The 13,095-nt window shown below is 43.6% G+C and overlaps 1 protein-coding gene across 1 annotated transcript in view; it reads left to right on the top strand.

The window, feature by feature from the left end:
• Nucleotides 1-13,095, top strand: part of VPS39 (VPS39 subunit of HOPS complex) — a 127,335-nt gene that overhangs the window by 42,406 nt on the left and 71,834 nt on the right. The window contains exons 17-19 of the mRNA XM_077464840.1: nucleotides 41-139; nucleotides 6,484-6,583; nucleotides 9,891-10,040. Coding sequence (XP_077320966.1) covers nucleotides 41-139; nucleotides 6,484-6,583; nucleotides 9,891-10,040 — 349 coding nt within the window. The remainder of the gene's footprint in view (nucleotides 1-40; nucleotides 140-6,483; nucleotides 6,584-9,890; nucleotides 10,041-13,095) is intronic.

Genomic DNA, 13,095 nt, shown 5'->3' with positions numbered 1-13,095 from the left:
GTGACCCTAAAAGATCACCTATTTAACATTCATGTTACAGATCTTCACAGAAGACCTCCCAGAAGTTGAAAGTCTTCCCCGTAATGATGTTTTGGAATTTCTTTTGGAACACTTCAGACATCTAGCAATTCCATACTTGGTAAGCATCTCAAAACTGTTTACTGACTTAAAGTATAATAGTCATTTTGATTTTTTTTTCTTACTTCAGGGCACACAGAGCCGTAGTAATTACTACATGGGTTATAGTGAACTTAGAGTGAACTCCCCCCCCCCCCCCCTACTGGGAGTCCTCAGTTTTTTCGCCAGTGTCTAAGGTGTTGGGCACGAGTGAGGATGTGTTGTACTGAGCTCCACGGACAGTAATCCTTGTTGAGAGCCAGCCATCCTGACTGGATCTGTTCTGATATCTCCGTAATGGACTAAATGAATGGTACCCGGGCCTCGTAATCTGAAGACACAAGGTTTTGCTTACTAATGCTTTAAGAGCTGGGCCCTGGGATCCAGTACTTTTTGGTACTAAGGCCAATAAAAGTTTACTGGCAGGTCCAGGATTGTGGGTCAACCTGAGTGTTGCCCTTTCCTGAAGGTTTCCTTTTAAGTTCTTGGAGCCTATCGTGAAGGGTGAATATTGGGTCTTTTATCTTTGGTAAAACCCTACTGCGAGGATAAGGCAGGGGAGATTTTCTCAGGAATCTCTCCTTCCATGTATTGTATTGTATTGTGTTGTCATGTCATATCTGTGTCACCACTGGGGGCTGTATTGAGCACTCACCATTCTGACGCTGTAAACCGTTTTAGCCCCCTAAGCGATTCTCCAAACTGTATCCTATGGAAGAGGATTTCTATAAAAAATGGGGGGGGGGGGTGGGGGGTTTACAGCGGTTGATGCTTCGATTATCTCAGTTAATAAGAACCTCACATGTCCGGTTGATAATGCGCTCATGTTAAGGGATCCAGCAGAAGCTGGAGCACCTTTCTAAGAACCAGATGGCTTTAGCTGGTTCAGCAGTGCAGCCAGTTCTGGCCGCAATGGGTATATCCCAGGCCATTAAGGAACAGTTTGAGGAGATACTAAAATTTTTGCTTGTTGAACAGGTACAATGGTACGCTGATTTAGCAGACGCACTGTGTTTCACAGTAGATGCTATGAGAGATGCGTCCATTCAGATCTCACGTCTGATGTTGGGACTAGTGCTTTCTCACAGAATCTTTTGGCTTAAGAGTTGGTCAGCCAAAGCACCGTGCAAGAAGCTCCTAGCCAGTTTCTCTTTTCATGGTGAACGGCTATTTGGAGAAGATTTGGATAAATACCTACAGAGGATTTCCAATGCCAAAAGCTCTTTTACCAGTAAAGAAGAAATTTAGACATTTCTCATTTAAGAGGGCCTTTTTTTCCTGTACCAGGGACATCAGCCATCAGGTTCAAGGGGAAAATCCCAGGGACAATACCAAGGTCAGAAGAGATCTTGGGGAAAGAAGCCCACAAAGCAGAGTACCAAATCCTCCTTGTGAAGGGGTGCCCCCGCTCGCTCGGGTGGGGGGGAAGGCTCCTGCAATTTTAAAAGATCTGACAGGAGCAATGTCAAGACAAGTGGGTGGCTTCTGCGGTTTCTCTAGTTTACAAGTTCCGAGTTTTGTCGTCTCCCCGGTTTCTAAGGTCAAGTGTTCCCAAAGATCCAGAAAAGAAAAAAGCACTCCCAGTCATATCAAAAATTCCCTTCGAGGAACAGGTCACAGGTTTTTATTCAAACCTCTTCATGGTCCCGAAACCAAATGGGGAAGTAAGATCTATTTTAGATCTCAGAGATCTCAATCAGCACTTGAACATCCGATCCTTTCGCATAGAGTCAATTCAGTCAGTTGTAGCCATCCTCCAGGGAGGGGAATTGTTGGCTTCAATCGATATCAAGGATGCCTATCTTCATGTGCCAATATTTCCCGCTCACCAGCAGTTTCTGCACTTCGAAGTAGAAAACCATAATTTTCAGTTTGTGGCTCTGCCATTTGGTCTAGCCACAGCTCCTCAGGTGTTCTCAAAGATTCTGGCTCCTGCTTTAGCATTAAGGGCTCAGGGCCTAACGGTCCTAGCCTACTTGGACAATCTACTCTTAGTAGATCATTTGGTTTTAGGGTTGGACCACAGTCTGGTGACAACGGTAAACTACCTGGAATCTCGAGGCTGGGTTCTCAACCTAGAAAAATCATCCTTGAAGCCATCAAGGAGAGTACAGTACATGGGACTAATCATAGATACCAGGCAGAGAAAGGTAGTTTTACCTCAAAAGAGAATCCGTTCCATTGTAGAACTAATCCATCTCATCAAGGCAAAGAAAAAGCCTTCCATTCGGTTGTGCATGAGACTGTTGGGAAAGATGGTGGCCTCCTTCGAGGCCGTCCCTTGCGCACAGTTTCATTCAAGATTGCTACAAAGCACAATCCTGTCAGCCTGGAACAAGAAGGTTCAGGCCTTAGATTTTCCAATGCTGCTGGCCCCCGACGTACGTCAGAGCCTAAATTGGTGGTTGATATCCAGCAACCTTCAAAGAGGAAAGTCGTTTCTACATGCTTCCTGGAAGGTAGTAACTATGGATGCCAGTCTTCTAGGCTGGGGAGCGGTCCTGGAAGAGGATTCTGTCCAGGGTAAGTGGTCCAGGTTGGAAAGGATCTTGCCTATCAATATTTTGGAAATTCGGGCATTCCATCTGGCTCTAAGAGCCTGGACGGTCAGACTGAAGGGCTGTCCTGTCAGGATTCAGTCCGACAACACCACGGCTGTGGCTTACATCAATCACCAGGGGGTCACGAGGAGTCATGCAGCCCAGAGAGAGGTGAATTACATTCTGTCTTGGGCAGAACACAACGTTCCTTGCCTTTTTCCTCAATTTTCATTCCCTGGATAGAGAATTGGCAGGCGGACTACTTGAGCCGCCAACAATTATTTCCAGGAGAGTTGTCTCTTCACCCTGACATCTTCCTTGCGATATGTCAAAGATGGGGTCCCCCGGATGTGGACCTTTTTTCACGTCCAGATTCAACAACAAGGTCAACAACTGTGTGTCAAGGACAAGGGATCTGCTAGCTTGCGTAACAGACACATTAGTCTTCCTATGGGATCAGTTTTCTCTGATCTATGCACTTCCTCCAGTTCGGCTTCTTCTGCGTCTTCTTCACAGGATCAGGCAGGAAAAAAAGGAGGTGATTCTAGCAGCCCCAGCGGGGCTCGGAAAGGCCTTGGTTCACCAAAATCATAAAGATGGCAGTAGGAGTTCCCTGGACTCTGCCATTACGGCCAGACCTTCTCACGCAGGGTCTGGTATTCCATCACACCTTAAGCTAAATTTGACGGTCTGGCTATTGAGACCCACATTCTAAGGGATCGTGGGTTGTCTCCTTCAATTATATCTACCTTGATTAATGCCAGGAAGCCAGCTTCCAGGATCATTTACTATAGAGTCTGGAGGGCATATGTTGCCTGGTGCGGATCCAGGGGTTGGCATCCCAGGAAATATGTTATAGGTAGAATCCTTGGTTTCCTGCAGATGGGATTAGAGATGAATCTGGCCTTGAACACCATCAAGGGCCAGATCTCGGCCTTGTCCGTGTTCTTTCAACGGCCTTTAACTTCTCACTCTTTAGTGCGTAGCTTTGTGCAGGGGGTAACAAGGATCAGTCCTCTGATCAAGGCACCTCAAAATCCTTGAGACTTGAATTTGATGCTGTCGGCTTTGCAAAAGCAGCCTTTTGAACCCTTATGGGAAATTCCCTTTATTCTGTTGACTAGAAAGTCTTTCTGGTTGCCATTTCTTCTGCCAGAAGAGTATCTGAACTAGCGGCTCTATCTTGTAAGGAGCCATATCTGATTATGCATAAGGATAAGGTGGTTTTATGTCCTCATCCTGAATTCCTGCCAAAGGTAATGACAGGTTTTCACTTAAACCAAGATCTTGTTCTTCCTTCATTCTTCCCAGAGCCTTGATCTAGGGAAGAGGGGGGGTGCTACATTCCCTTGATGTAGTAAGAGCGGTCAGAGTATACTTAAAGGCGACTGCTCAGGTTCGTAAGACAGATATTGTTTATTCTTGGATGGTCCAAGGAGAGGACAGTCAGCGTCTAGATCCACTATTTCCAAGTGGATTCGTCAGGTCATTATTCAGGCTTATGGTTTTAAAGAGGAAGATTCCTCCTTTTCATATTAAGGCACACTCAACCAGGACGATTAGTACCTCCTGGGCGGTGCATCATCAGGCCTCTGTGGCTCCGATCTGTAGGGCCACAACATGGTCTTCAGTTCGTACATTTACCAGATTTTATCAAATCGATGTTAAGGATCAGGAGGATTCTGCCTTCGGGCACAGTGTACTGCAGGCTGCAGTCTGAGTCCTCTGGCCTCCGATCTTTTTTATTGTCTCTCTCCCCCCCCCTCCCCCCCTTCAGTGGCCATTGCTATGGGACATTCCATGTAGTAATTACTACGGCTCTGTGTCCCCTGATGTAAGAAAAGAAAATAGGATTTTTACCTGTAAAATCCTTTTCTTTGATGTAAATCAGGGGACACAGAGGTCCCTTCCTTCTTCTTATACACTCATATTGCTTGGCTACAAAACTGAGGACTCCCAGTAGTGGGAGTGGTTATATGGGGGTAGTTCATGCCTTAAGGAGCGTGCCAGTGTCCAGCACCTGTTACGCCGATGTAACTCATGTAGTTATTACTACGGCTCTGTGTCCCCTGATGTACATCAAAGAAAAGGATTTTACAGGTAAGCTGTTTTAAAAATCCTATTTTTGGGTTGAGTAAGGAACGTTTGTTTCCAACCTGTGTCCTATTGAGGAGATTTCCCTTTTTACTTCTGTAGAGCTAACAGGAAGTGGAAGTATATCTTACAAATGTGAAGGAAATCCCTTCTTAGATGTCACGGGAACAAGTGTTTGCGTGGGAAGATTTCTCCTCTCTTCCTCTTCTGTAATAAAATATCAAAGTATCTCTTAAAATCGGACTTTTAAAAGGCAGTAAAAGATAACAAAAATTTATTCTAAAAATGTATTTTATTAATATCACTTTAAAAACTCCTCACGAGGCACACGTTTAAAAAGATGCATTATGTCAAAGTTGTTCAAGATGAAGCACAAAACATAGAAGATGGGGCGATACCCAAAACCATGAATGGCTGTATGATCAAAGGTTCAATAACAGCAGTACATGGAACGGTCTATCTTAACGCCATTTCAAATCTCTTCCTCGGGTATTAATCACCACTTAACAATAGAAATATATCAATTTCCTTGTAGAACTCCATGGATTGCCATTCACAGGGGCATACAGGAGAACATCCAACACATTAAACTTTGAAATATCTATGCAAGAATTTTTAAATGGTCCCCCACAGAGACACATCTGGCTGCATGTTCAGGCAAAAGCAAGAAATCTTCCTCCAAATAGACACTTAAATGAATGCCATCAAAGTGTCTCAAATGTCACCAGCAACCGTTGGATATGTCACTCCCTAAACAGGGAGAGCTCTTCCTCTTCTGATGGCAACTCCATTTCGTATTTTTGCTCATTAACATTCCAGATGGTGGTCAGCAGAACAATATAGAGTAAATATACCTGAGGAGGATGCAGATGGCAATAAAAACCTGCCAGGGGTACTCGCTACTTATTCCCTCACCACTCTATCCAAAAACACATTTTTACATTTTTTGGACTTTAAATGCACTTAAATCTTAAGGGCCCATTCACACTTTTCCATTGGGGTATCATTCATTTTCAATGGCACCCCAATTCACTGACCCAACACACCTATGACACATATTGTAATGCACTTCAAATCACTGCAGTCCGAAAAACTGCTCCATGTCTGATTTTTGGTTCGTTTTGGTGTGTTGACAGCCCGTTGAAACAAGTGGCCTGCAACGAAAGTTAACGAAAGGAATCATGCCTATTAATGCAAACACTAAGATGGACTGGATGAATGGATTCTCAAGGTTCTTGGATGAAGACTATCACTTTAGGGCCAGTTCACACCATAGAAACGTAGTCCGGATGCTTTCCGCATGTTTTTCTGTACTGGACGCAGGTGGTGTCAACTGACCCTTAGTCTCTTCCGTTATAATACTTTCTGTTAATATATTCTGTTACATGCAGTATCATGAATTGGAAACAAACATATCCCTACCAGTGTAACAAACTTTTTTATTTTTATTTTTTTCTAATCCTTGCAATCCTTTTATTGTTCAGTTTTATGTTTGGGTTTTTAGCACTTCAGTTATGTCCATTCCCAGCCTTGTTCCATGTACATCTTTGGTAGAATTTTTCTGCAACACTTTTAAAAATGTAATCTGGAACTAATGATCCATTTCCCAAATGTAGAGTACTTTTCCTTCCTTGTTTGGCAATTTTAAGCTTTACTGAAACCCAGAATGGTAAGTCTAGATACAGAATGCTTCCCAGAATGGCTCTGTGACTATATTCTATGCACTTTATAGGAACATATCATCCTGGTATGGGAAGATAAAGGCCCTGAATTTCACAACTGTGTGATCAAGCTTTATTGTGAGAGAGTGCAGACCTTGATGCAAGCAATAGGTATGTGACCAGGGTGGGATCAAAAGCATGATTTCCATGTAAAATGTCAGCAAGATATCATCTTGTTATTAAAGTGGAACTCTGCTCGCCTTGGAACCAGGGATGAGACGTCCTGGAGCTCCCCACCAGCCACTGACATCTTCAAGCAGTCGGCTTCAGGTTATTGAACACCAGACGCTTTTATTGGCTGAGCGGGGATGACGTCACTCCCATGCATTCACTGCAGTTCCGTTGGCTTTGGTATTGCTGAATTTCTATAGTGAGCTCTGCATGTACAGCTGCCATCATCATCATCATCACCATCATATCCATCCATCCTCTTATACTTAGTGATATTAAAATATTAGGCTGCTGATGGGTGTGGTGTGTGTTTGTTTTTTTATAAATCGGCCACAGTGGCTGGCCATAAAAAAGGGATTCCACCATGCTAACAATAAGGTGGAAAAGGAATCCTCCCCACTGCACTGTTGTATTCTGAAGATGGGGACTCCTCTGCTGTCAGAATACACTGATCAACCATGTAACTGATTTTGGCTGCATGCCTTGATCGAATGAGAATTTTCCAACATTTTCGTTCGAGAAAAGGCAGTTGTCAGATTGACTTTTGTTGAGTGGGAAGGGCCATACATAAATCGAAATTCGACTCGTCCTTGCTGAGCTAGACAATTTTCAGTACACCTATCGCCTGCTTTAGACTAATAGATTTAAATGGATTTGACTAACAAATTGAAGTTCAGCTAACACTTTATAAGCATTTACAGCAAACGGTTTTTCACCTTTTTGGGATAAAGATTTTGCATGAATGAATAAAAGCAGATCATTGTAAGCACCCCTGTTTTTATCTCAACCCTTTAACTGCTACTTTGTCTGGACAGCTTGGTCTTTTAATATAAGTTGGGAAAATAACAGGCCTACTAGTTGGATCACAAGATGAAAATAAAGGCAAAGAAATCCTAAAAAAAAGAAAACGATTATAGCTACCACATCTAAGACTTGTTAAGCTGCAATTTTAAACCAATTTTATTAATTTTTTTGGCTTAAAACTGCTTTAACCAGTTCCCGACCAGCGCACGCCGATGTACATCGGCAGAATGGCACGGGCAGGCATATTGGCGTACAGGTACGTCCAATCTTTAAAGTGGTTTGGTACCTAAAAATGAAAGTTCATGTTATTAAAATCAACAGTTAGCATACTTACCTAAACGAACCCTGAAAAAAAAAAATATTATTTACTTACCTTTTATTTCTGATGTTTCAGCTGACTTCCGGGTTCTCCTCCCGTGGGAGTAGGGGTGGCTATCGTCCTCGCAATGGTCCCTGGGAAATTTCCCAAGAATCCATGGGGGACATTGAAATTGCGAAATCTCGCAAGATTTCGTTCGGACGCCGGTCACGTGACGAGGGCGTGTACGAATTTGCCATTTTTAAAGTGGGCAGGCAGCTGTATCTGCCATTACACACGAGGTAGCAAGCAAACAAGTGATTGCTTCTGTGGGTTCGTTTTCATTCATTCTTTGTTCTCTGTGCTGTGTGGTTTTCGTTGCCTTGACAACGGGGCGGGAACTTCCTGGAGTTTTTCTTTCCTTGTCACTGCTCTCACTGAGCATGTGCAAGATGGAGCGGAGCATGCTGGGAGCCAGACGTCATCATATACCAGGAAGTAAATGCCTGTGGGCTTCAGACGCCCACAGTTAAAATGGAAAATGCCAGAGTAGGTTTTTATAAGTCATCCTGAAGAAAAGATTCGTCGCGCCGGGGGTCAAATAAACGCCGGACGTGGATGCCAATCGAAGCTAGAACTCGCCCACCAGTGAGTCAGGTAAGAAAAAAATAAAAAAAGAGCGGAATCCCACTTTAATGCCACCCTGCCTCGCGTGCTGGTCGGGACCCCTGTGAGTCTGGTCGCGGGTCCCCGGACTCGATCGCCACAGGCATACCCGCGATCGTCTCACGGGGCGCCTGAACGGAGAGATGTCGTTGTAAACAGCATCTCCCCGTTCTGCCTAGCAACTAGTGACGCTTATCTCTGCTCCATGTGATTGGAGCAGAGATCAATGTTCACTAAATGAAAGCCCAGCCCCCAACAGTTAGTAACATACCCCTAGGAACACTTAACCCCTACACTGCCACCCACTGGTTAACCTCTTCACTGCCAGTGTCATTTACACAGGAATCACTGCATTTACAGAGCAGTGATAGCTGTATAAATGACAATGGTCCCAAAAATGTCCGATGTGTCCGCCATAATGACGCAGTCACAATAAAAATCGCTGATCGCCGCCATTACTAGTAAAAAAAAAAAATTATTAATAAAAATGCCATAAAACTATCCCCTATTTTGTAAACGCTATAACTTTTGTGCAAACCAATCAATAATCGCTTATTGCGATTTTTTTTTTTTGCCAAAAATATGTAGAAAAATACGGATCGGCCTAAAGTGAGGGAAAAAAAGTTTTTTATATATATATTTTTGGGGGATATTTATTATAACAAAAAGTAAAAAAATTTTTTCAAAATTGTCGCTCTATTTTTGTTTATAGCGCAAAAAATAAAAACCGCAAGGGTGATCAAATACCACCAAAAAGCTCTATTTGTGGGGGGAAAAAAGGATGTCCATTTTGTTTGTGAGCCACGTCGCATGACCGCGCAATTGTCAGTTAAAGCAACGCAGTGCTGAATCGCAAAAAGTGGTCTGGTCTTTGGCCACCAAAATGGTCCGGGGCTGAAGTGGTTAAAGGTGGGCTGTTGTATTACTGTTCCCTTTACTAACTACCTTGTGAGACCCTAACGCAGTGTTTCTCAACTCCAGTCCTCAAGGCGCCCCAAAAGGTCCTGTCTTCAGGATTTCCCTCAGATGAAACGGCTTTGGTAATTACTAAGGCAGTGAAACTGATCAAATCACCTGTGCAAAATAATGGAGAGCCTGAAAACATGACCTGTTGGTGCGCCTTGAGGGCTGGAGTTGAGAAACACTGCCCTAACGTAAAAGTATACAGCCTCCTTGTTCCAGGTCATTGACTCACTGCAGAGTGAAACCAGGATAAGGAGTTTGCACTTTCAAAAGTAGTCATTGATGCCAGCTCCATATTTCTGTCCTCAACCATTGGTAGAATTGTAGAAGTTTCACATTTAGCAAAATCTCCATTTGAATGTGAATTGTATTACTTTTACACACTGGTGCTGGTCTATACTGATAGTAAAAGTGCCCTATTACAAAGGATATTGTGTGACTGAGATGTTGTACACTATAATCTGCACTTTATTTTCTGCATTTGCTCAGTGAATCCTCATTGTGTTGTGATTTCAGGCCCTGACTTTAATGAAGAAGTCATGCGTACAATTCCTGCAGGCTCAGAGGATGGGGACCTGGGAGAATACCGAGGAAAACTGCTAAATTTTCTGGAAATCTCAAACTGTTACCAGCCTGAAAGACTGATCAGTGACTTCCCGTTTGATGGTGAGTTGGCCTTAAAGGGGTTGTAAACCTTGTGTTTTTTCAAGGTGAAAAAACTTCTGACATTAACTGGCCCCCCAGCCCCCCCTCCCATTTTACTCACCTGGGCCCATTGGTTCCCTCGGGGGAGACGTGCTGTACCTCTCTGCCTGGGGTTCAGCATTCTGTGTCTATGCACACAAATGCTGGACCCAGGAGGGCTCGCAAGGTAACCCCCAGGGAGAGAGCTTCTCCTAGGGGGTTTACCGATGTGAAGAGGAGCCACGAGCGCCGCTGGGGGACCCCAGAAGACTAGGCTCAGGGCCACACTGCAAAACTAACTGCACAGTAGAGACAAATATGGTATGTTTGTAAACCTTAGTGCGTGTTTGGTAAAAAAAATAAACCACTCTAAGTCTTCACAGCTCTACAGCTGTTAGGTACCGTTTTCATTCTATATTCACCAAAAATGTTCCAAGATCTCAATGTGACATAATTTAGGTTAATCCGAACAGAGCTGTAGGTTAGGACTACACCTGCAATTAAATCTTTTCTGTGAAGAGATTTTAATGACTTATTGCCCATAGTCTCATTAGCAGCGTGTTGACGTAAAGTGGTTCTAAAGCTGTGTAACACCTGAGAAGAATTGCAGGTGTGCTGTGGGAGTTTTGAAAAAAATAGTTAAAATTGCTAGCATTTTAAAACCTTGAACATATAGAAAAATGTAATGGTAAATCAATGTCGTTAAAGGTAAAGTAACATATATATAAAAACGCAATCTCTGTCAATCTGTCATTCGTTGGTTCTTTTCGTAATGCAAGACTTGTGCAAGATCTCAGTAGAACTCCAATTACTCTATTATATTATCATAATAGAGAACGTTCCATTCCAACTTTGATGCTTATAAATAAAGTTTGTTCATGGTTTAGTGAAACACTTAATCATGTCTGGAACTCTGGCAGAGAGGCTGTTAAATGAAAAGCAAGGATACAAGCAAAAGTTAAAAGAAGATTACAATCGCTTCAATGTGATTTGCTCTCGAAAGCAGGCAGGCATATCCTTCACATTAAATTTAAAATTCAATTTATATGTAAAAATAGATAAGTTCTTCGCCACAAAAATTGTTATATTTTTTCGGTGTGCCGTAAAATGTTTTAGATCGCAGCAAGACAGTTTAAGAAACCCTGCAAAGGTAGATTTTTTATTTTTTAGCTTAATTTGGGGGGGGGGGGGCATGCCGTGTGTGTGTGTGTGTGTGTGTGTGTGTGTGTGTGTGTGTGTATGGACCATGTCCATTCACAGAAGCACTGATCAGGAGTGAGCCTGCCTGAGTGCCCCATAACAGGTGACTTGTTATTGAGGGCACTCGGCAGGGGGTAGGAGTCAGGGACAGCCGACGCAGACCCAAAGAGAAGAGGATCAGGGCTGCTTTGTGCAAAACCATTGCACAGAGCAGGTTATAATGACATGTTTTGTTATTTAAAAAAAAAAAAGTTAAATCTTTGGAATCACTTAAAATTAGGATACTGCCACCAATAAGTTAAATCTCTTCGTAGCAAAGATAGTTAATTGCCAGTATAACCCTTGGCTTAGTGTGTTCATTAATGCAAGCATGAACCAGAAAAATGCTGTTGATCATGCAAAGCAGGGGTCTCCAAATTACGCCCCCAAGTGCCAGATGCTGCCCCTTCCTAGTCTAATGCCACGTACACACGATCTGAGTTTTTGTCAGAAAAATCTTGGATGGTTTTTCTGACGTAATTCCGCTCACGCTTGACTTGCGTACACATGGTCACATAAGTTCTCTGAACTTTCGACCGTCAAGAACGCGGTGACGTACAACACTACGGCGAGCCGAGAAAATGAAGTTCAGTGCTTCCGAGCATCTGTAAAATTGTAGGAATTTTGCACGTCGGAATTGCTACAGATGATGGGATTTTTTTCGTCTAGCAAAAAGAGAACCCGCTCTCAATCTTTTGCGGGCGTAAATTCCGCCAGCAAAAGTCCGATGGAGAATACACACGGTCGGGATTTCAGACCAAAAGCTCTCATCTGACTTTTGCTAGCGGATTTCCGATCGTGTGTATGGGGCTTTACTCTGGCCCTTGGGTCACTATTCCTGCCAATGATCTGAGCCAATATTCCTCCCACTGACCCACACCATTCCTTGCACTGATATCAATGATGGGATACTAATGCTCCCACTAATATGACGGGGCACTACTGTTCCTCCTACTGACCACAAACCCCAAGGCCATGTTTATTGTCACTGATGGGCCCGGGAATTTTTTATTTTTATTTTTTAACCTCACGGGCCACATTCTGGTCCCCCTTCAGTCTGAAGGACAATAAACAGACCCTTTGTTTGAAAAAGTCTGGAGACCCCTGGTACAGAGCAACGTCAAAACTATCCATTCTCCCGATCAGTGGGGCCAAGGTGCTTCAGACATTCTAGTGCCAAAGGCACGAGGTATTGCATCAGTTATGTGGTACGAGGTATGTGCAGTGTACATTTTGGCTTATTCTGAGAATGACAGGAATAGAGCCAAGGGCCGTGACAATATAACTCCCAGCACTGGGCTTCATGTTAATTTTACTTTATGTAGCTACATCATTGGTGGCTGTCCAGTGGCCAAAGAAGAATGCCACATGACTTTCAGGAGGCAGCAGGAGACATGGTCACATGGAGCCGAGTTTGGATCAGAAGCCTGACCCGTCAGTGCTGGAGGAGTGGAACCCTGGCAGCTAAGTGTGTTAGCCATGACCTAGTGATCACACAAAGTTTAGGCCTTAATTCGACTTGTGTGCAGAGGCTACTGTAGATGGCAGTGTGGCTGTTTGTTTATAAAGTACCCTTATGCCGCGTACACACGGGCGGACTGTATGGCCTACTTAGTCCGCCGAAACACATTTCAGCGGATAGTCCGCTCGTGTGTGGGCTTCAGCGGACTTTTTCAGCGTGCAGTCCGGCATACTAAGTATTTCGGGTTTTTTCAAAATACTGTCCGTCGTACTCGCATTTCGGCGGACAATCCGCCCGTGTGTATGCCAGTCCGCCATACTTTTGAAATGAGCAGAC

The sequence above is a fragment of the Lithobates pipiens genome, unplaced genomic scaffold (assembly GCF_037356315.1).
Source record: "Lithobates pipiens isolate NorthernLeopardFrog02 unplaced genomic scaffold, aLitPip1_a1.2 Scaffold_30, whole genome shotgun sequence".
Lineage (NCBI taxonomy): Eukaryota > Metazoa > Chordata > Amphibia > Anura > Ranidae > Lithobates > Lithobates pipiens.
Note: the sequence above shows the minus strand (reverse complement) of the source record. Positions and strands in the feature narration are given on the sequence as shown.